Here is a 23722-nt window from a genome sequence, read left to right on the forward strand (position 1 = left end):
TGGAAAATAAGTTGACCCCCCCACCCAGCCCCCGGTGCCTTAAAATCTACACCAAACCAGTTCTTCGGGGACAATATGGGTATTTTCATATTGTGAAACTTGTGGACTCATATTGTGTAACTTGTGGACTTCAACTCCCAGAGTCCCTCAGCCAGCAAAGCTGGCTGAGGAACTCTGGGAGTTAAAGTCCACAAGTCTTAAAGGGACCAAGGTTTGAGACCCTTGCTCTAAAGTACCCTCTTAGGGATGCGGTGGCTCAGTGGCTAAGACGCTGAGTTTGTCGATCAAAAGGTTGGCAGTTCAGTGGTTCGAATCCCGAGTGCCGTGTAATGGGGTGAGCTCCCGTTACTTGTCTCGGCTTCTGCCAACCTAGCAGTTCGAAAGCATGTAAAAAAAATGCAACTAGAAAAATAATGGCCACCTTTGGTGGGAAGGTAACAGTGTTCTGTGCGCCTTTGGCGTTGAGTCATGCCAGCCACATAACCATGGAGACGTCTTCGGACAGCGCTAGCTCTTCGGCTTTGAGCACCGCCCCCTAGAGTCAGGAACGACTAGCACATATGTGCGAGGGGAACCTTTACCTTTACCTAAAAGCACCCTTTTACCCTTTAAAAGTTTTAGAAACCTAATTTTACCATTGGAATCCTACTTCCTGTCTTGGCGTACCATGTCTGTGGCTGAACAAAAATGTGCCTTTCTGGTCTAAAAGGTTTTGCGCAGAAGTCCACACCGGGCGGAGGTGCTCCCCATCATTAAGTCAGACCCTATTGAGTTAGTATTAGCTAGAAGATCATGGGCCGTGTTCCCTCGAGCTTTTAGTTTGATAAGTGGCACTAGCCGAAGAACCTGCCGCTTGATGAATCGCTGAACTGCAGAGAAGCTGACCAAGATGGATTGGAAGTTGAATGCAGCCAGCCCAGCGAAGCCTATAGCTGGAGTTGATGCAGTTCTTTTGGAGCCGTGGCATTGATTAATATCTGGAAGATGGATTGTCTCTTCTCTTGGTAAGGGTGTAAAAAGCCCACGGGTGGGAATCAGACGGTCCTGCTTTGCTGCATTGTAGCCTAAGCTGAGCTGAGCAAATAAACCTGGACCGGAGAACAAATTGATTGAGTGACCATGGGCTGGTGGCCAGTAAACTTGCTGACGCGGCGAGTGAAGGAATGGCAAGTTCGCAGTTTGGTGCTCTTCGGGGGTTTTCAGACATCCATTCCCAGAATTCCAGAATTTTGGAACTGGAAGCTGCCCAGGGTTGTTGATTGAGATGAACAGCTATCAAAAATGGATGGATGGATGGATGGATGGATGGATGGATGGATGGATGGATGGATGGATGAATTCTTATGGTCAAGGGCAGCCTGACAATTCTGTGAATTACAGTTAGATTAGATTAACAGAGTTGGAAGGGGCATTGTAGGTCATCTAATCCAACCTTACCACCCCCAAGCAGGACACCCTACACCATTTCTGACAAATGGCAGTCCAATCTGTTCTTGAAAGCCTCCAGTGATGAAACTCCCACAACTTCCAAAGGCAAGCTGTTCCATTGGTTGATTTATTTATTTATTTATCGATTTGATTTGATTTGATTTTTATACCGCCTTTCTCCCGAAGGACTCAGGGCGGTTTACAGCCAACATAAAACAATTGTATAAATAGAATAAAAAATCTTTAAAATCTTATTCAATTTGACCCACCTCATTTAAAACTATAATAAGCAATGATAAAAACCCAATTAAAAATCGTAGTATTAGGCCAGCCCTGCACGGTGAAACAGAAAAGTCTTGAGTACACGGTGGAAGGTCCGGAGGTCGGGGAGTAATCGTAACCCCAGAGGAAGCTCATTCAAGAGGGTAGGTGCTCCCATAGAGAAGGCTCTCCCCCTGGGGGTCGCCAGCCGACATTGTTTGGCTGACGGCACCCTGAGGAGACCCTCCCTGTGTGAGCGCACAGGTTGGTGAGAGGCTATCGGTGGCAGCAGGTGGTCCCGTAAATAGCCCGGTCCTATGCCATGGAGCGCTTTAAAGGTGGTAACCAACACCTTGAATTGCACCCGGATGGCCACCGGCAACCAGTGCAGCTTGCGCAGGAGAGGTGTTATATGGGAGCCACGAGTTGCTCCCTCTATCACCCGCGCAGCCGCATCCTGGACCAGTTGAAGCCTCCGGGTGCTCTTCAAGGGGAGCCCCATGTAGAGAGCATTACAGTAGGCCAGGCGGGAAGTGACAAGGATTGTTCTCACTGTTGGAAAATTTCTCCTTCTTTCTAAGTTGAACCTCTCCTTGATCAGTTTCCATCCATTATTCCTTGTCTGGCCTTCAAGTGCTTTGGAAAATAGGTTGACCCCCTTGTCTCTGTGGCAGCCCCTCAAATATTGGAAGACTGCTATCATGTCTCCCCTGGTCCTGCTCTTCACTAGACTAGCCATGCTTAGCTCCTGCAACTGTTCTTCATATGTTTTAGCCTCCAGTCTCCTCATCATCTTGGTTGCTCTTCTCTGCACTCTTTCTAGAGTCTCAACATCTTTTTTATAGTGTGGTGACCAAAACTGGATGCAGTATTCTAGGTGTGGTCTTACTAAGGCTTTATAGAGTGGTATTAGTACCTCCATTGATCTTGATTGTATCCCTCTGTTAATGCAGTTTAGGATTGCATTGGCTTTTTTGGCTGCCGCTGCACACTGCTGGCTCATAGTTCTAAACATGCTAAGAAGTCCACCACATAAGGAAAGGCTTATGAAAAACCAAATGGGTAAAACCAGGGACGAATTAGGTGAAATTTGGCTCAATAGCAATAACCGCAAGAGGAATCTTGGAGGGGCTACCACAAGGAAGAGCGAGTCAACCTATTCTTCCAAAGCACCTTACAGTGCCGCATCTCCACTGCAGCATCTCCATGGTCACAGGATCAAAATTCAGATGCTTGGCAACTGGTTCATAATTACGATGGTTTCAGTATAGCAGAGTCAGGTGATCCCCTCTGGCGACCTTCAACGGGGAAGCCAAATTCACTTTACAACTATGTTACTAACTTAACTGCCGTGCTTCGCTTAAAGACTGTGCCCAGAAAGTTCGTAAAATAGCAATAGCAATAGCACTTAGACTTTAGCCCTCTCTAAGCGGTTTACAGAGTCAGCCTCTTGCCCCCAACAATCTGGGTCCTCATTTTACCCACCTCGGAAGGATGGAAGGTTGATTAAATTTTGAACTGGTGAGAATCCAACTGCTGGCCGTGGGCAGAGTCAGCCCGCAATACTGCAACCTCGGAAAGATGGAAGGCTGAAATAATAATAGGTTCTGCTGCTTGAGCAGGGGTTTGATTAGAAGACCTCCCAAGTCCCTTCCAACTTTGTTATTCTGTAAAAACTTGGTATGTTCTAAGAAAAGAAGCTATTAGGCAAAGTCAGGAACCCCCATATCCAAACAACCAAATGGCTGACACAGAAATTGTGAGACCACTACTATCTTTCAAAAGCTCTGAGGTCTTCTTAGCTGCTTCCCATAATTTCATGAGATGCCAACCTTGATCGTTCTTTTGGGTTTCTTTTGTAATTTAAGATGTCCTCCCCCAAAGCTCTTCCAGTGTTGTTGGTTGTGTTTGCTGGGAATGACAGGACTTCGAGTCCAACATATTTGGGTTCAGTGGTGGTCGTAAGTCAAGGACTAGCTGGATCATAAAAACCTTACGGTGCCCCTAAGGGTGACACGTAATTTGGATTACCACTTCGCTGCTTTTTCCCACCGGTTGGCTAGAACCGATGAAAATCATGCATTCAGATGAGACTTTAGTTATCTAGCTTATCAATTTCTCCACCAGCTTAAGCAGCATTTTTTTTAAAAAAAAACTTGCCCTGTAGAGGCTATGCAAAATAAACCACAGATAAATCTTCTATCAGCTCTTTAGCAAGGGAACAAGATAACCGGCAGGATTATTCCGTGCAATCTGTGCTTATAAGCTTTGCAGATAAGAGTCGGCTTCTTCCGTTATAATGGATGTACAAGAGGGCTGTCTCAGAAATTGTGTAGCTGGCTTTCTTTGGTGTTATGAAGATAAAGGTTACGGATAAAGTTTGCAGGTAGACTTTGACTTACCACCACAATTCAGGGGTGAAATGCTCCCAGTTCAGACTGGATCGATCGATCGATCCGGTAGCGAAGGTGGCGGGTGGTTCGGAGAACCGGTAGCAAAAATCCCCACCCGCCACCCATGCCCACCCAATCGCCCGCTTGCCCGCTTGCCCGCTCGCTGCTTCTTTCCGGCTCGCTCGATTTTCCCACCCGCATGGTAGAAATAGGTTGTAAAAAATGCTTTTAAAAGGTTTAAAAAAAGGCTTCGATGATCACAGCCAAGCCGCGTGATCATCGGAGCCTTTTTTTTTACTTTTAAAAGTATTTTTTTACTACCTATTCGGCCAAATTGATAGTAAAAAAATGCTTTTAAAAAAGTTTTTTAAAAAAGGCTCCGACCATCGCGCGCCACAGCTGATCACACACCCCCTGCGCTGTTCTACTTACCTTCCTTTCCATGCCTCCTTTTGGTGCGCACAGAGTGCATGCGCAGCCACCGAACCGGTAGTAAACCGGTTCAGATTTCACCACTGCCACAACTGAACCCCATATTTCTCTGGCTAAGCGAAGCAGTTGCTCGGTGAGTTTTGCCCTATTTTACGACCATTCGTTAAGTGAATCTCTGCCGTTGTTTTAACTTATTAGCATGTTGTTCAGTGAATCCAGATTTCCTATTGACTTTGCTTGTCAGAAGTTTGCAAAAAAAAAAAGCGATCACATGACCCTGGGACCCTGCAACCGTCATAAATATGAGTCACTTGCCAAGCGTCTGAATTTTGATCACGTGGCCATGGGGATGCTGCAACAGTCATAAGTATGAAAAACGGTCAAAAGTCACTTTTTTCACGTCATCATTTTTATTTTAATTATATAAAATACAAAGAAGAAAATGGGAAATTAAGGGAAGGAAAGGGAATGGAGGGAAGGGGGAAGAGAAAAAAGAAAGAAAAGAGGGCATTGACTCTTCTTAGCACAATACAAGATAAACACACTCCAGCCTCGACTTTTTGCTTTTACACATTAATATCTAACTAGCCATTTCTATAACACCAAATCTTTCCAATCAACAAAACCAAGATCAACGTCTCAGTCTTTTTTTTCTTCACAAGCACAAACTCCAGAAGTGATACTCAAATATGAACGTATTTTCCTCTTTAAATGAAAGAATCAGTTTAACCATTCCTGCTTTATCTTCCTTGCTGTGGAAATGATGTGTATTTCTAGTTGCACCTAGTAAATTTATGTGAACTGTCGCCATTTTTATTTACAAAATTTATTGTTTTCTTTCAAATTCTTTGGCCTTAATGAATGAAAGAAAAAAGTGGGAACAAAAAAACCCCTTTCTTTTCTTTTCTTTTTTTTCACTTTCCTCTTTCCTTTTTTCAATGCTGTTGTAACTTCGAACAGTGACTACATGAACTGTTGTAAGTCGAGGACGATCTGTATCGACTGTATATAATCGACTTAGGCATTCAGATTGTTTGTTATCTTTCTCTCATCTGAGCGAGCGTCACTAACTCTGTTCGTTTTGGTTCCAGTGTATAGGTCCATCATGAGTGAGGATGTCGGTTGGGATACGTCAGGGGACTTCAAAAGAACCCTCTTGGCCTTGCTGGAGGTAAGGAAGATTTTACCAGCTTTGTGTAAATGACCTCACGGTTGCCTTGGGTGACGTATGCTATTGGAAGGCCCTCGTGTGTGGTGCAGCTATTCACAAATGAATTAATTGAACCAGGGGTGGCCTGCTGGGGGTTCGCAGGTGTTCAGGAGAACCGCTAGCTAAGATTCTGTGTTTTTCGGAGAACCCCCAAATCCCATTCCTGCTTGGCCCCGCCCACCCCACCCTGCCCCTCTCAGGAGTCTCCACGCGGCCCGTTTTGGATGCAGGTAACTGGAGGGACGCGGTAGCTCAAGGGGCTAGGATGCTGAGCTTGTTGATCGAAAGGTCGGCAGTTCATAGGTTCGAATCCCTGGTGCTGCCGTGTAACGGGGTGAGCTCCTATTACTTGTCCCAGCTTCTGCCAACCTAGCTGTTCGAAAGCAGGTAAAAAATGCAAATAGAAAAAATAGGGACCATCTTTGGTGGGAAGGTAACAGCATTCCGTGCGCTTTTGGCGTTGAGTCATGCCGGCCACATGACCACGGAGACGTCTTCGGACAGCGCTGGCTCTTCGGCTTTGAAACGGAGATGAGCACCGCCCCCTAGAGTCGGGAACGACTAGCACGTATTTGCGAGGGGAACTTTTACCTTTAAGTGGCAGGAGGCTCAGGGAGGGCAGAAAGTGGACCTACCAGAGGGTCTCCAGAGCCTGGGGAGGCAGTTTTCACCATCCCAGAGGCTCGAGGAAAGCCTCCGGAGCCCGGGGAGGGCAAAAATGCTGCCTCCCTCCATGGTGCAGGAGGCCGACTAGGCCACACCCACCATGGCTACGCCCACCCAGCAACCGGGTACAGAACCCCTTGCTAAAATTTTTGAAGCCCATCCCTGAATTGAGCCCATTGTCAACCATCCCATTGGCACACATAGCAAAAGAAACCCCTGGGACATTTTGATTACCAATAATAAAACTTTACTGAGAGTTCCATATAGGTCCAGAAGAAGAAAAGGCTATTCAGAGGTTTTAGCGTAGAACGCAATATAATAAAAACCCCTTTTTCCTTTCCTGGGGCCACCCAGTGTCAACTGGCCACCAATCCAGGTCAAGCATTTTATTTTGGGAAAACAGTCTGCACCTTTGGGAAGTCTTCAGTTTATGACTTAGGGGTTGTAAGATTTTCTCAAGGTGCTTACGGATCCCATGAATCCCTTCTCTCTCTCCCGATTCCCACATATTCCAATCATACCCCTCCCCCCTCTCATGTTTCTTTGACAAGTTGCGAAGGGAAAGAGATGTTTTGTGAGTTAACCTTGACATTCATTATCTTCATTCCTATCAAACCATCCATTTCAATAGATTTGCACTTTTAACGGGGCAGGCTCTGTTCCCACTTTGGACATCGTTAAATAAAAGTGATCTAAGTCTTAAATTTCAGGTCTAGTTCTAGAAGAAAGTCTAGAACTGGGTTTAGGTCTAGGTCCAAATCCCACGTCATTCCATTATATTCATTCCTTTTTTAAAAATAATCTTTATTCAGCTTTTTTAGTTTTAAAATCACACTTCCATTTTTACAGCGTTCTAACCACATATTTTCCATTTCCATTTAAAATATAAAAAGATACCATTATATTCATTCCTGTCGAACCATCCAGTTCAATAGATTTGCTGATTCGAGTTTTGACGGCAGGCTCCGTTGAAAAGAAGGACTAGGGGAGACATGATAGCAGTCTTCCAATATTTGAGGGGCTGCCACAAAGAAGAGGGAGTCAAGCTATTCTCCAAAGCACCTGAGGGCAGGACAAGAAGCAATGGGTGGAAACTAATCAAGGAAAGAAGCAACTTAGAACTAAGGAGAAATTTCCTGACAGTTAGAACAATTAATCAATGGAACAACTTGCCTGCAGAAGTGGTGAATGCTCCAACACTGGAAGTTTTTAAGAAGATGTTGGATAACCATTTGTCTGAAGTGGTGTAGGGGTTTCCTGCCTAAGCAGGGGGTTGGACTAGAAGACCTCCAAGGTCCCTTCCAACTCTATTATTCTATTCTATTCTAATTTGTGTGCTCATTTTGGGCTCATGTTTTTCTTCTTCTTTTCAATGCTATCACAGGCCAAAAGAGATGATAGTCCAGAGGCCCATGAAGATGTAGCGAAGAGAGATGCGCAGGTAAATCACAGGCAAAACAACCTACATCTCACTTAGCAACAGGAATTTTGGGTTGAATTGTGATCGTAAATCGAGGACTCTCTGTATTTAAAACCTGCATCAAATATTACCTTTTTTTTTTTTTGGTCAGGATTAAAATAACCTTCTTTATTTTTGGATCACGGACAAGCCCCTCAAAAATTTTACCTACTTAGGCTTTTAAATTTTGGATGAGGTTTGTTGAGTTGTGCCTCTCTCCAAATCGTGAAGCATCTGGTGTGAACTGAAATAGAAGCGAAATTGATGCTTGTGACTTCTGACAGTTCCCCCCCCCACACAAACACCCACCTCCCCGAGTTGGCTTGTCTGCCAAATGAAGAGTTTTAGCAGCAGGATTTAATCCAGGGGTAGTCAATCTTTTTATACCTACCGCCAACTTTTGTGTCTCTGTTAGTAGTAAAATTTTCTAACCGCCCACCGGTTCCACAGTAATGCGACATGGTATCGTCTTCTGCGCATGTCTCTCGTGCATCGTGGATTGGGTTTGGGGGGAGGGGTACCGACTACCAGCTCTGCTTGTCTGTTACAGCTGGGTGGTGTGGGGGGAGATGCGCGAGCTATTCTGGGACGAGGCTCTTTTGTTGTGGTCGCACTATAGCGCTATTTAGTTTCACTTATGTAACGTGAACTAAACTTATGCGCAGGCGATACAAATAGTATATTTTCAGAAATTTAATTGTCACGGGGAATTTTATGAAAACCTCATGAAAATGTTTTTAAATAATGCTATGAAAATTTATTAAAAAGTCAATTAAATTTAAAAAAAGGAAAGTGCTTCAGTATCGGACAAAACTCTTACTACCCACCATGAAAGCTGGAACGCCCACTAGTGGGCGGTAGGGACCAGGTTGACTACCACTGATTTAATCTATCTCAAAAAAGCCTTGTGTAAACAATTGGCATAATAATTGTCCAGAGTCAGTGGTGGGATCCTCCCGGCTTAACAACCGGTGTGCTGATTACGCACACGCGTGCTTTGAGTACGTGCACAATTTGAACAAATCTTCACGTCCGGGTTTCTTCGGAGGAGTAACACAGCTGATTTGCTCAGCAATTGGCTCTGCCGTGCGAATCAGCTGAGGAGATAAAGGTGGGAAAATAGTGCGGGCGGGCAGGTGGGCCTATCTGAATGTCAGGATGAAGTGGTTCGCTCCCAGCTGATCGTTGGAGCTACCAGTTCGCCCGAACTGGTCCGAACCGATAGAATCCCACCACTGCCCAGAGTACCTTATTTGAAATATTACAGGGGGATAGCAGAAGATCAGCTGTCTTATGCTCCTTCAATTCCTGTTTCCTAGCTCCTGTACGGTGCTGGCGAGAAGCGATTGGGAACGGATGAGACCAAATTCATCGAGATTCTGAGCTCCAGCAGCGTCGCTCAACTCAAACTCAGTAAGAAACGGATTGTCTTCTACAGTAAAATAAAACTGATTAGCTGTTCTCACATAATTAGCCAGAGTGGCGCAGTGGTTAGAATGCAATATGACTTTGCATTCCACTGCCAGCAGTTCGATCCTGACTGGCTCTAGATTGACTCAGTCTTCCATCTTTCCGAGGTTGGTAAAATGAGGACCCAGATTGTTGGGATTAATGTGCTGACTCTGTAAACCGCTTAAGAGAGGGCTGTAAAGCACTGTGAAGCAGACTATAAGTCTAAGTGCTATTGCCATTGTCTCATTTGTTATGCCAGGAAAAAAAACCATAAACTTTTCAGTTTGGATATATGGCTAGGTTTGCCCAAATGAATCAAGCTAGGTATTTAGGCCATATATATTATTCACAAAAGGTGGCTCAGTGGCTAAGACGCTGAGCTTGTCGATCGAAAGGTTGGCAGTTCAGCGGTTCGAATCCCTAGTGCCCCGTAACGGGATAAGCTTTGGTGACTTGTCCCGGCTTCTGCCAGGACAAGTCACCGAAGTTTGAAAGCACAGTTTGAAAGCACATTAAAAAAATGCAAGTAGAAAAATATGGGCCACCTTTGGTGGGAAGGTAACTGCATTCCGTGTGCCTTTGGCGTTTAATCATGCCGGCCACATGACCACGGAGACGTCTTCGGACAGCGCTGGCTCCTCAGCTTTAAAACAGAGATGAGCACCGCCCCCTAGAGTCGGGAACAAGTAGCACATATGTGCGAGGGGAACCTTTACCTTATATTACTAACTTTCTCTTGTCCGATGTTCTTCAGATGTATTATATTGACTGAGGATCATGGCTTAGGAAGCCCAATATAGGGAGGCTGTAATAGCACTTAGCAATAGCACTTAGATTTATATACCACTTCACAGTGTTTTACAGCCCTCTCTAAGTGGTTTAGAGAGTCAGCCTTTTGATCCCAACAATCTGGGTCCTCATTTTACCCACCTCGGAAGGATGGAAGGCTGACTCAACCTTGAGCCAGTGAGACTTGAACTGCCAATCTGCTGGCAGCCGTCAGTCAGCAGAAATAGCCTGCAGTTCTGCACTCTAACCACTGTGCCACCGTGGCTCAAATTAACCTTCTTCCTCTTGTTGTGCCATATCTATCATTGGACGTTGGTGAACATGTTGGCAATCCTATTTTTGTCAACAGCCGCATGAAAATTAACCTTGGTTGATTAATATAGGTAGTCCTCAACTTATGACCATAACTGAGGCTAGAATTATAGTCATGCTGGTTGGTTAACACTATCAAACATTGGATGAGCCTTGGTGGCGCAGTGGTTAGAACGCAGTATTGCAGGTTGACTCTGCCCACTGACAGGAGTTCGATCCTGACCAGCTCAAGGTCGACTCAGCCTTCCATCCATCCGAGGTGGGTAAAATGAGGGCCCAGATTGTTGGGGGCAATAGGCTGACTCTGTAAACCACTTAGAGGGGGCTGTGCACAGTCCTGGTTCTGTCCGGTTCTTGCAAACCGGTAGTAAAACCGGCAGGAGGCTTCGCCCACCCGCCCGGATGTTATAATGGATGATCTGCGCATGCACGCATGTTCCCATTGTGAACTGGTAGTAAAGGTAAGTAGAACCCACCCCTGGCTGTGAAGTGGTATATGAGTCTAAGTGCAATTGCTATTAGATATACTGATAGACATGGGGACGTGGTGGTTCAGGGGCTAGGATGTTGAGCTTGTTGATCGAAAGGTCGGCAGCTCAGCGGTTCGAATCCCTAGTGCTGCTGTGTAATGGGGTGAGCTCCCATTACTTGTCCCAGCTTCTGCCAACCTAGCAGTTTCGAAAGCACGTAAAAATGCAAGTAGAAAAAATAAGGACCACCTTTGGTGGGAAGGTAACAGCGTTCCGTGCGCCTTTGGTGTTGAGTCATGCCGGCCACATGACCATGGCTCTTCGGCTTTGAAACGGAGATGAGCACCGCCCCCTAGAGTCGGGAACGACTAGCACGTATGTGCGAGGGGAACCTTTACCTTTATATACTGATAGATGTGAGAGCACAATCCCAGGAGCTGTAATGGACTGTGAGAAAAACTTGGAGGAAGAGGAGGAAGAGCGACAGGTCAGGCAAGAGACCTCTGAGCCCAGATGAGGAATGAGGCTAAAAAAGCATCTCATTCAAACAGTCACTAAATTTTTTTTTTATTATTTACATTTATATCCCGCCCTTCTCCGAAGACTCAGGGCGGCTTACAGTGGTTGTAATGAGTGGTTGTAAGTCAAGGGCTGCCTGTATTTGAATGCAGGAAGGTTTTTTTGGTTAGACATGTTTGCTTTTTTAAAATCCAGACTAGAAACTTAAAAAAAAAAATAGCACGGAAAATAGGATTTCAGGCTGTTACAAATAATATATTGTAAAAGAGCGATGGTTTGTAGACGGAGAAGTAAAAGTGGCCCAGGCTTTATGTTCTGGTATCTTAAAGTAGGTGCAGCTTATGCCTCTGACATTGTTCTCCTTTGTCTTTTCTTAAAGCATTTGAGGAGTACAAAAAACTTAGTGGACACCGGATGGAGGACACCGTGCTTAACGAAACATCGGGCGATTTTGCCGAACTGCTTTTGGCCGTAGGTAAGGGAAACGTGCGATGATCTTGCGAGTGTGTGTGTATTTAGACACTAGTCTACTGAACCTTCTAAATCTCATGGAGGATTGATCTCTTTCCATATATACAATGCATATAATAGATATGGATGTGGATATAGATATAGTTATAAAAGATATAGATATATAGATACCGTATGTGTGTGTCTCTGTGTGTGTGTATATGCATGTATAGGTATGCATACACACACAACGGGGTGCCATGGCTCAGCAGTTAAAGACACCGAGCTCGTCAGCTGGAAAGCTAACAGCCCCCGGTTTGAGACCCGAGCACCTTATGAAAGGGTGAGCTCCCGTTCCTTGCTCCAGCTCCTGCCCACCTAGCAGTTCGAAAGCATGCAAATGCGAGTAGATAAATAGGTATCACTTCAGTGGGAAGGTGGAGCATCATTCCACGCACCTTTGAAATACAGCCATGCTGGCCACCTGACTATGGAAAGTGTCTTTGGACAATACTGGCTCCCCCCGGTTAAGAAAAGGAGGTGAGCCTTGCTCCCCTAGAGTTGGACATGACTCTGCAGGGGAAACTTTATATACACAACGATGTACTTTTTTTTTCTTTCGGCAAGGAAATCTGCAAAGGCATTGTGGGATCTCTGGAGGGTGCACGAGAGCAAGACCCGCTTGCTTGACTTCCAGAGGCGTGGAGGCTGTGTGAGAACACACACCATTCTTATTAGGGCTTTCACAGCCTCAAAAAATTGCATGACAATGGGGCATGCTTTCAAGAATAGTTACTGGGTGTTGGCAAACCCTGGTGTGCTACTCAAAATGTCACGGCGTGTCACTTTGAGATATGTGTGATCGGTTTGCCATCACTACACTATACAAAGGTCCACCTGGCCACTGACAGCGTTGCGACTGTGAAGTAGAATTGTGTGTCTTTAGCTTGGATCTTGTCTATGGAAATTCTCCATCGTGCAGGTCCCAAAGGTGCTTTTCCAAAAGTCCAACTGGACTTCCTTGTTGTTGTTTTATCTTGAACACATTTTGCTTCCCATCCCATCCAAGAAGCTTCTTCAGTTCTGACTGAATGAAGAATGGAAAGATTGGCCTTGGATAGTTATTGGATCAATTGCCATCCTTAGTGCTTATAGTACTGTATTCGGCTTTGATTTTTGCTTAGGACTGGGGTGTCAAACTCACATTGTCATGGCGGCATCACATAAGGGACTTTTTCCCTCTTCGCTAAACCAGGCATGGGCATAGCCAGCACATGACACATGTGGCCCATGGGCCAGGAGTTTGACAGCTCTGGCTTAGGAGGATAAGTTGGTTCTCTAATTCAGGGATATTCAACTTCTTGGCCGTGGCTCACTACTAGGTCTTAAGCCTTTCGGAATCGGGCCACAGAAGTCGGGTGCAAGTGTGCGCTCACATCCCCACTTATAGAAGCAGTGGGTGTGCAAATGTTCACCTGCTCCATTTGCACGAGCAGCGGGCATGTGTGATAGCTGCTTGTGCAAATGGAGCAGTATACACCTGCACACTGGCCCGCCACTCACGTGGAGGCATTCCTCCCCCCACCGGTCCACAAAACCGGAAAAGTCAGGAACTTTGCTTTAGTTTGCTTTTAAAGAATGGCAAAGTGTACAAAATTACCCAGTTACAAGCCTAATATTCATTAGGACATTTTGAATTTAGACTCCTTTTAAAAAGTCTTGGTTTTGGAATGTTTAGGCATCTGGGGCTGTATATATACCCTGTTTCCCTGAAAATAAGATCCAGCCAGAAAAGAAGTCCCAGCATGTTTTTTTTCAGGTTGCTCGTAATATAAGCCCTACTCCCAAAATAAGCCCCAGTTAAGATTGTCAGCCAGATGGTGCATTTAGTACCGTATTTCCCCCAAAATAAGACCTAACCAGAAAATAAAGCCCTAATGTGTCTTTTGGAACAAAAATTAATATAAGACCCGGTCTTATTTTTGGGGAAACACGGTAAATACCGTGGAAAACGTGAATGCCACTTTCCCTATTCCTGCAAAGCCCTTGGTTTGTCCCCAGAATTGGGAATTTCGTGACACAAAAGAGATTTCCAACCCTCCTCTTGAGGTCTGTTTAGAAACGTTTTGTCCTCGCTAGCTTCTATTCTGAACGGTTTTTGGTGGAAAAGCAGATTGCAGATTTAATCTTAAACCATGTACAGCAGCTAAAGAGAAGGATACATTTCTATACTCGGCCTGCTCTAAAATGTAATTTCCAAAAAGGGGATGGTCAATTACATTTTTGATCGATGCTTTTGCTCTTTATCGGATGACAATCTGCCCGAACCACTCTGCAAATGTAAATATAAAAATTATGCACAAGAGGGTTGTAATAAGGAAACCGTGTAAATGATTGTAATCAAGTATGAGCCCTCAGGCTAATATTTTATTTATTTACGGATTTAATTGTTAATGTACTTCCCACTTCTGGTTCATGCATTTAATCTGTGGGATGATTTGCAAATGCTTCAATAATTTAACAGGATATTTTTCTGCTTTGTATTCCAATCCTGTGCAAAATATAGCCAGATAGTATAAAAGGCTTATGTTCAATTCTGGTTTTCCTCTCTTTTTATAGTGAAGTGTGTGAATAATACACCTGCCTTCTTTGCTGAAAAACTGAACAAATCCATAAAGGTAAGACTGTTATGAGGTTGTTTTGCCCAAAGTCAGGTCATCCAGAACCACCAACCACTTTGCTGATTGGTGCCTGCATTATTAGCTGGAAATTATTTACAATTTCAAGAAAAGTTTCTCTCTAGGTAAAGTGATGGAAGGTGGTTCTACGAATTGGCTGTTCTCCCAACAAACTACAGCCGTCTGCTTCACTAAACCTTGAGATCCAGGGGTAAAATGCTCTGGTTCGGGCGAACCGGTAGTGATAAAAACTACTGATTCGGTTGAAACAGTAGTTAGAAAAAGCGAACGGTTCGGTCGAACCGGTAACGGGTTGAGCAAATCAGTAGTTAGCTACTGGTTTGGTTGAACCCGTAGTTTAAAACGCTACTGATTTGGTTGAACTTGTAGTTTAAAAAAGCTACCAGTTCCTCCAAACCGGTATTTCCGACAATTAGCTGTGCCATGCGGTTTAGCTTTGCTAGAAAGCAGGAAATTGCACGGCACAGCTGATTCTACCCCCCCTTGCTGTTCTAATTACCAAATTCCTTTTGATCCGTACTGCGCATGCCCAGTGCATGTAGCATGCATGCGTGGCCAGAGAACCGGTGACAAAGCAACTTTGGAACATTATAGATAAAACCAGGCATAAATATTTAGATATTATCTAAACCAGGGGTCTTGGCAACTTTAAGACTGGCGAATTTCAACTCCCAGAATTCCCCACCCATACAAACACCCGCGAAAACCTCAGAAAACATATATATATATACTTTATATTATATATTATACAATACTTTGCTTTTTTTTTTTGTTTTTATTTGCATTTATATCCCACCCTTCTTCGAAGACTCAGGGCGGCTTACACTGTGTTAAGCAATAGTCTTCATCCATTTGTATATTATATACAAAGTCAACTTATTGCCCCCAACAATCTGGGTCCTCATTTTACCTACCTTTTAAAGGATGGAAGGCTGAGTCAACCTTGGGCCTGGTGGGACTTGAACCTGCAGTGATTGCAAGCAGCTGTTAATAACAGACTGTCTTACCAGCCTGAGCCACCAGAGGCCCTGGTAAGCAGAGTTTAAAAACTCCTTGTTAATGAGGGTTGTGTTTTCTTTTTTCTCCTTTGTTTATAGGGACCTGGAACTGATGAAATCACATTGAGCAGAATTCTAGTATCCAGGTCAGAAATTGACCTCCTGGATATTCGACAGGAATACAAGAACCTCTATGGAGAGTCTCTGCATTCTGCTCTTAGTGTGAGTACTTTCCGTTCATGTTTTCAGGGCCTCTCCAAATTCCTAGACGTGGGTCATCCGATTGTAAGCAGAAACGGCAAACTGTAAAGCAGTATGCTGGCTTATTGTGAAGATTTTAAACACGGTGTATTCGTGGCTTGTTTAGATGCAACAAAACCAGAGCCTCGCGTATTTCAAGTCCAAGTAGTCCTCGCTTAATGACTCGTCACTTGAGGTGTGGGTGGGAGTCCTTGGTGGTCCTCTGTGAGCCTGGTACTTTTCTTGCAGATGTTTCATTACCTAAACTAGGTAACAACAACAGTGCACTGATGATGTTACCTAGTTTGGTAATGAAACGTCTGCAAGGAAACAACCAAGCTGAGAGAGCACCCAAGGACCCCTCATTTCAACCCTGAGCTACAAATATTCTCCTTTATCGGAACTGTTCGCTTCATGGCTGTTCAAAGTAATGACAGACACCCACACCCAAAAGCCAATTATGACCCCATTTCGAATTTACAACTGGTGCAGCACGCCCGCCAGCATTCACCCTTATGACTGATCACAGGGGTGCTGCAGCACCTTGTCTTTCTACACACATACCCCCGTAATCCTGTCCCTCAGGGTCCACGCAGGCTTGGGCCTACTCCCCACACATGTGGCTGTCCTCCCGGAAGCGGTCGCCATTTTCAACATACCCATAATTCCATGCAGTCGCACCAAAATTATGGCCGCTTCCGTGTAGCGCAGGGACAAACTGCTTCCTTCTGCTTCCCTAATGTGACCTGCACCCCTTGGTTTTGTTAATTCATGTTACCAGGGAGACTAGCTTTGTGTGTTAGCGCCAACGAAGCTCGTTCACACATGTGAAAGCAGGTTGATTGTGCTAAGCTCTGGTTTGCTCCCGTGTTTACAAATCCCAGGGAACGGGGTTCACGTGGCAAATGAAACTGCGACGAAGCAAACCGCATTAGGGCTTAATGCGATAGGGGGGCTACAAATGTGTTCAGCAGGCCTAGTTGGAACCGATCATTGTGGATGTCTCTCTAAATGAAAAAGGATTTTCTGAGTTCTGCACGGAGAGATTTTGTGATATCGGTTGACAAATGATAAATTCTCTCTCCATCTCTCTCTCTCTCTCTCTCTTCCCTTCACTGCATGAGTGAATGTTCTGAGAACGATAGAACAAACTGCTACAGATTTCAGAATTCCTGTTACACAGAAGGCTTTTGTGATAGTGTTTCTGCAACGCCGTGTGCTACGCGGAGTTGCGTAAGGCAGACAACCGCAAAGTTGGTGTCAGTAGGGACCGAGAAAGCACACAAATGTTTGGGAGCACTTCTGAAAAATTGACCTGGGCTAGCCACCGATGTAATTTCAGGCGGTTTCTGTTTTCACCCCCGTGATTGGTATTCTTATGAAACAGGTTCAATCCAAGGGTGAAATCCTACCGGTTCGGGTGAACCATTAGGGATTATGGGCATCAGTTCACTGAACCGGTAGTAATTACCCCACCTTGGCCCCACCCACGCCTGGCCGATCGCCACTCACCTCTTCCGGCCGCTTGATATTCCACAGAATTTAATGTTAAATGCAGCAGAGAGAATGCTAACTTTTCTCCCTCCATTCAGAACAGAACTGCTGCAGCCTGTCCCTTTAAGGTAGTCTCCAGGAGGGAGGGGGCTGGGAGGGAACCATAAAGGGAGCAGCAGCTCCGTTCTGAATGGAGGGAGAAAAGTTAGCATTCTCTCTGCCACAGAATTCAATGTTAAACGCAGCAGAGAAATGCTAACTTTTCTCCCTCCATTCAGAATGAAGCTGCTGCAGCCTGTCCCTTTTAAGGTAGTCCCTAGGAGGGAGGGAGACGTGAGGGACGTGGGTAGCAGCTGGAATGGAGCCATTTTCATGAAAGGCAGGAAAATCCCCTTCCCCATTTTCCTGCCTGTCATCCATTCCTCAATCTCAGCATAGACTGAGGGAAGGATGGTAGGCAGGAATATTCCCCTCCCCATTTTTCTGCCATTCACGACAAGAAGTAGCTGGGAGGGGAGGGGACGGTGAGGAGCCCCTCGATGTGAGTGATGTCAAGTTGGCCACGCCCACCCAGTCACATGACCTCCCCCAACAAACCACGCCTACAGAACCGGTAGGGGAATTTTTTTATAATTTCACCCCTGCTAGGTGGGCTTCTGGCCTGATGGGGCACGGGCTGTCTAAAAGTTCTTAGGCTGCAAAGCCTTTACAGATAGTCCTCAAGTTATGATGTAATTTTAGCTCCGCAATTACAGTCATAAGTTGTGATCGTTGTAAAGCAGGGATTGAACCCAACCTCGAAACCAATTGCACATTGTTAAGGGAATGCCGTGATCATTCAGCGAGCCCATTGCTCGTTAGGTGGCAGGTTTGGCCCAAAACAGGAGTAAAACGCTGGCTCCTGACAAAAAATGTCATAAAACACGGTCACATGACAGTGGGACACTGCAAATGGCCGACAGGGTGGTTGCTGAATCCCAAAATGCGGTCACATGACTGTAAAGGGCCCCAGACACCGGAACCTTGAAGCTGGATCACAAGTTCCTTTTTGGGGATCTTTCGTAACTTCAAACAGTGACTTAAGTGGCGGGTCGTACGTTGAGGGCCACCTGTATTGAAGGGACGCATCCTCCTAGAAAAGGTGACCACAAGGAGAAGACGTACCAGTAGTCCTCGACTTACGACCACAGTTGAGCCCCAAATTTAACCTTTGGTAGGTTTGAAAATATCATTGAAATTGGACAGGTGCTCCATGGATCGGGGCTTGTTCCAAACGGGAAATCAAATTTTAAATAACCAGAGGGGGAGGGTGGAGCGGGGGACAAGCAACCTAAAACTACTAAAATAAAAACCGGAGTGCTTTTAAGAAGTCTTCAATAAATCTCCACCTCAGAGGCGAGGAAAATGAGGCATGGCTGTGTCATTGTGGAAGGGCGGGCTGTAAGCGGCTTGAAAATAATGTTACTCTTCCTCTTTTTTAAATTACAGTCGGATAGTTCTGGGGATTATCGGCGCACCGTGCTCAGGATTTGTGGCGGGGACGACTGAGGAGGCCGACTCTGGATGACAGCTCTAGTTTCCTGCTGCTTTCACCAGTCCATAGAGCTTTTTAGATATATTTAAGCCAAGGGTGCGACTTCCCACTCCTCCTTTCCATTATTATTATTTTTTTAATTAGGTATCACAATAGACAGATGTTTACCACACACACACAGTATCTTCAGGCACTGGGTGACACTGATTTCATCACACACTGTGGATTTCTGGCCTCTGGTGGCTCAGACTGGTAAGACAGTCTGTTATTAACAGCAGCTGCTTGCAATTACTGCAGGTTCAAGTCCCACCAGGCCCAAGGTTGACTCAGCCTTCCATCCTTTATAAGGTAGGTAAAATGAGGACCCAGATTGTTGGGGGCAATAAGTTGACTTTGTATATAAATATACAAATGGATGAAACTATTGCTTGACATAGTGTAAGCCGCCCTGAGTCTTCGGAGAAGGGCGGGATATAAATGCAAATAAAAATAAAAAAATTTGGGGTGAAATCTATACTCACAGGCCAATAATCCGCCAGTCGTTCACCGACCCTGCAAAATTGGAATCAGTTAAGATACAACACAGTATTTTGTACACGTCCAGCGACTGTCTAGGAACAATCGTGTCTTTGAACTGGGCTTTTCTTGTGCTATTCTTGAACTGCTCTCGCATTGTTTTTGCTGTCCAGCTTTACAAAAGGGGTTCCTGTATCTTGCATGCAGCGCACAGCTACCTCAAATGATTTATTTGTATTCCAGATCCGAGGTGCCTTAGGAAAGGAGATGCAAAGCACACGGTTGTTTAAGAAATAATTTGGGAAAGTGCTATGGACCACACAGGAACATGAATCTGGAACCTGCCAACAACTCTTTAAAGCAGCTGCATTGATGTAGCTGCTTTAAAGTTGCAGTCAAGTTCTAGGTTTGTCTTCTTGCAATATCTGGAAACACCTTTTTTGGAATCAAATCTCAAAAGAGACTGGCTAAAATAGCGTCGGTGGCCCATTTCTCTTACTCTTAGAACTGGGGTCTCTAACCTTGTGGACTTCAACTCCCAAAATTCCTCAGCCAGCAAGTCTAACTGAGGAATTCTGGGAGTTGAAGTCCACAAGTCTTAAAAGTTGCTATGGTTGGAGCCCCAGCCTTAGAGGACCCAAAATTAAACTGTAAAAATTTGCCTTTTAAAACAAATAAGAATGGCCAAAACTTTTCCAAAGAGGGTAGAATAGGCACGATATCAGTGCTAATATTGCCAAATTTCAGCCATTTTTGCCATGTTATTTTATTGAAACCATAACGTAAGAAGTTGGGATGATAGCCAACGCTTGAAAAAGACACTAACCCATGATACACCTGATATGAACACAAAGCACACGTTCGTGGTGAAGATAAGCCATTGATGCCCTCGTTTTAGCTGTATGGAGGAGGTCCTAGTTTTGGTCTATGGCAAGATCAAAGCATCCTGCAAGCCAGATCCAGCCTCCGTGCCACGAGTTTGACACCCCTGGTCTATGGCATCTCTGGGTTAAATTAATGCGGTGTTGAAAGTTGCTTGGGTGAATTTTTTCTTCCCTTTTAGAAAGTGGTGTCTGTGAATTGCTGTCTTATTCTCAGAATGTTTGAGGATTTCTCTTGGTTGCTTTGCACTGACTCGGTTGTGGGAAGCGGCAAAGGATGGGCTGCTTTCGCTGACTCATCTTTCCCTCACTCCTGACACCTCCCTTGGCGGGCTGCCCTTTCTACCGGGACAGGCCAGCCGGTGGGGTTTTTCTCATGACATCCTTTCCTGGGATTGAACAAGAGAGTGAAGAGCCAAGCCTGGCTGCAGTCTCCAGGAAAGATAAGGCTGCAATAGAGACAGTCCACGCCTTCCTTTGATCATCAAAACGAGCACAATCTGCTGACCACGGGAAAGGCCTCTCAAATTCTTCTTTGAAATAAAATGTGAAAGCAAATCTTGTTTGCCTGGAATGGAATAAAAACTAGTAGAAGCAAATGCAGGAGAATGTGTTTTTCGGTCCTCGGCTTATAACCACAGTTGACCCAAAATTTCTGTTGCTGAGCGAGACAATTCATTGGGTGGAAGCTAATCAAGGAGAGAAGCAACCTAGAACTAAGGAGAAATTTCTTGATAGGACGATTAACCAGTGGAGTGAATGGCCTCCAGAAATTGCAGGTGCTCCAACACTGGAAGTTTTTAAGAAGAGATTGGGCAGCCATTTTGTCCAGAATGGTCTCCTGCTTCTGCAGGGGGTTGGACTAGAAGACCTCCGAGGTCCCTTCCAACTCTGTTGTTCTTTTTCTTAAGTGAGTTTTGTCCCATTTTGTGAACTTCTTGCCACAGCTATTAAGCGAATTGCTGTAATTCTTATAAATTAATAACGCAGTTGTTGCGTGAGTCTGACTTTCCCATTGATGTGGCTTGTCAGAAAGTCTCAAAAGACGATCGCATGACCCCGGGACCCTGCAACTGTCATAAATATGAACCAGTTGCTAAGCACCAGAATTTTGATCTCCTGACCATGGGGAGGCTGCAAAGGTCGTGTGAAAAACCATCATAAGTCACTTTTTTTTAGTGCCTTTGTAACTTTGAACGGTCACTAAATGAATGGTTTAGGATTACCTGTACAGAGACCCTTACTTGTAAAATGTGGGCAGGCATGGTCAAGTCAAAGGAAGATGAAGAAATGAGGGGGCTGCCTTCTTTGCACGATTCTGCACAGATATGTGCATCCCTCTGCAGAGGAGCAAGGTCTGTTGCTCATCCCTTCCAATCTTAATGATGACCAGCAGAAGATCCATGGTCATAAATGGAACCACTTCTAAGGCAGGAGAACACCGCTAATTCCGGTGCCAATGCTTCACATCTATGGCATATATGGGAAGTACAGGTAGTCCTTGACTTACAACCTTAATTCAATCAGAATAGAGCTGGAAGGGACCTTGGAGGTTATCTAGTCCAACCTCCTGGTCTTCTAAATCAACACCATCACCATCCTCTTCATCTTCCTAATGTTATTCCCACGGCTGTAGGTTCCGCTTTTCAGACTGACAAGACACCATCTTGCACAACCAAATGTAGCCCAACACACTGAGTTTGCACCAACGCGCCATCCCAGAAATCAATCAATTTCAATCAGAATAAAGCTGGAAGGGACCTTCAAGGTCTTCTAGTCCAACCTCCAGCTCAAGCAGGAGACCCTATACCATTTCAGACAAGTGACGGTTTAGTCTTCTCTTAAAAACCTCCAGTGATGGGGTGCCCACGATTTCTGGTGACAAGCCGTTCCACTGGTTAATAATTCTCACTGTTAGGAAGTTTCTCTTCAATTCCAGGTTTATTTATTTATTTTATTTATTTATTAATTCGATTTGTATACCGCCCTTCTTCCGAAGGACTCAGGGCAGTTCACAGCCAATAAAATACATATAAAATACATATAATATAAGTTAAGAACAATATAAAAAACTGATTCAATTTATGGCCTAAAAAATAAAATAAGAATAAAACCCCATTTAAAAACTGCATTTAAGCTAGCCCTGCGCGATGGAACAAAAGCGTCTTCAGCTCGGGGCGAAAGGTCCGGAGGTCGGGGAGTTGACGAAGCCCCGGAGGCAGCTCATTCCAGAGGGCAGGAGCCCCCACAGAGAAGGCCCTCCCTCTGGGGGTCGCCAGCTGACATTGTTTGACCGACGGCACCCGGAGGAGGCCCTCCCTGTGGGAGCGCACAGGTTGATGGGAGGCTACTGGTGGCAGTAGGCGGTCCCGTAAGTAACCCGGTCCTATGCCATGGAGCGCTTCAAAGGTTGCTTCTCTCCTTGATTAGTTTCCATCCATTGTTTCTTGTCCTGCCCTCTAGTGCTTTGGAAAATAAGTTGACCTCCCCTTCCTCTTTGTGGCCAGTGCTGATGGTCATTAAGTGGGTCATCACATGACCGCACGTGATTGTGCAACATCAAGTGAAAATGAACCCATTTTCTACAATGGGCATTTTTTTTTTTTGGCCAGAAATTGGAAACAAATGCTGGAAACGGGCAAAAAAATTGCTGAAAATCATAGTCATGTGACCCTGGGATGCAGCACACAGTTATAAATATGAGTTGGTTATCAGGCACCCAAAATGTGATCATGTGTCCATGCGGTATCTGTGCGGCCACCATAACTTAGGAAAACGGTTGTAAGTAGCTACAGGGCGGTCCATTGCAACTCCAAAGGGTTGCTAAGCAAGGAGTACCTATAAGGTTCACAGAATAACAGAGTTGGAAGGGACCTTGCAGGTCATCTAGCCCAACCCCCTGCCCAAGCAGGAGATCCTACACCATTTCTGACAGATGGCAATCCACTCTCTTCTTGAAAGCCTCCAGGGATGAAGCTCCCACAACTTCTAAAGGAAACTTCTGTTCCATGGGTTGATTGTTCTCACTGTCAGAAAATGTCTCCTTATTTCTAGGTTGAATCTCTCCTTGGATCAGTTTCCATTCGTGACTCCTTGTCTGGCCTTCAGGTTCACTAAGGCCATGTGAAAGGTTCCTTACTCTCCGTAAAACTCACAGCTTGCAATTCTTTTTCTCATCAATGAAGCCCAACTAAAAGTTTCAGGACCACAAATTAGAATGAAAACTAGAGTTTAGCAGCAACCTCTTGTGGCTCAACAGGCTAATGCAGTCTGTTATTAACACAGCTGCCTGCAATTACAATTACTGCAGGTTCGAGTCCCACCAGGCCCAAGGTTGACTCAGCCTTCCATCCTTTATAAGGTAGGTAAAATGAGGAGCCAGATTGTTGAGGGGACAATACAAGTTGACTTTGTATATAATATACAAATGGATGAGACTATTGCCTTACACAATGTAAGCCGCCCTGAGTCTTCGGAGAAGGGCGGGATATAAATTCAAATTAAAAAAAAACTTATTAC

The 23722-nt window shown here is 45.0% G+C and overlaps 1 protein-coding gene across 2 annotated transcripts in view; it reads left to right on the plus strand.

Annotated features, from left to right (window-relative positions):
• ANXA3 (annexin A3) overlaps positions 1–22681 on the plus strand; it is a 51444-nt gene extending 28763 nt beyond the window's left edge. For both annotated transcript variants that reach the window (XM_058193079.1, XM_058193078.1), the window contains exons 7-13: positions 5606–5685; positions 7775–7831; positions 9169–9262; positions 11771–11866; positions 14461–14519; positions 15638–15760; positions 18761–22681. In XM_058193079.1, the coding sequence (XP_058049062.1) occupies positions 5606–5685; positions 7775–7831; positions 9169–9262; positions 11771–11866; positions 14461–14519; positions 15638–15760; positions 18761–18820 (569 nt within the window). In that variant the 3' untranslated portion in view covers positions 18821–22681. The remainder of the gene's footprint in view (positions 1–5605; positions 5686–7774; positions 7832–9168; positions 9263–11770; positions 11867–14460; positions 14520–15637; positions 15761–18760) is intronic.
• The last annotated feature ends 1041 nt before the right edge of the window (positions 22682–23722 follow it).

Source organism: Ahaetulla prasina, chromosome 8 (genome assembly GCF_028640845.1).
Source record: "Ahaetulla prasina isolate Xishuangbanna chromosome 8, ASM2864084v1, whole genome shotgun sequence".
Taxonomy (NCBI): domain Eukaryota; kingdom Metazoa; phylum Chordata; class Lepidosauria; order Squamata; family Colubridae; genus Ahaetulla; species Ahaetulla prasina.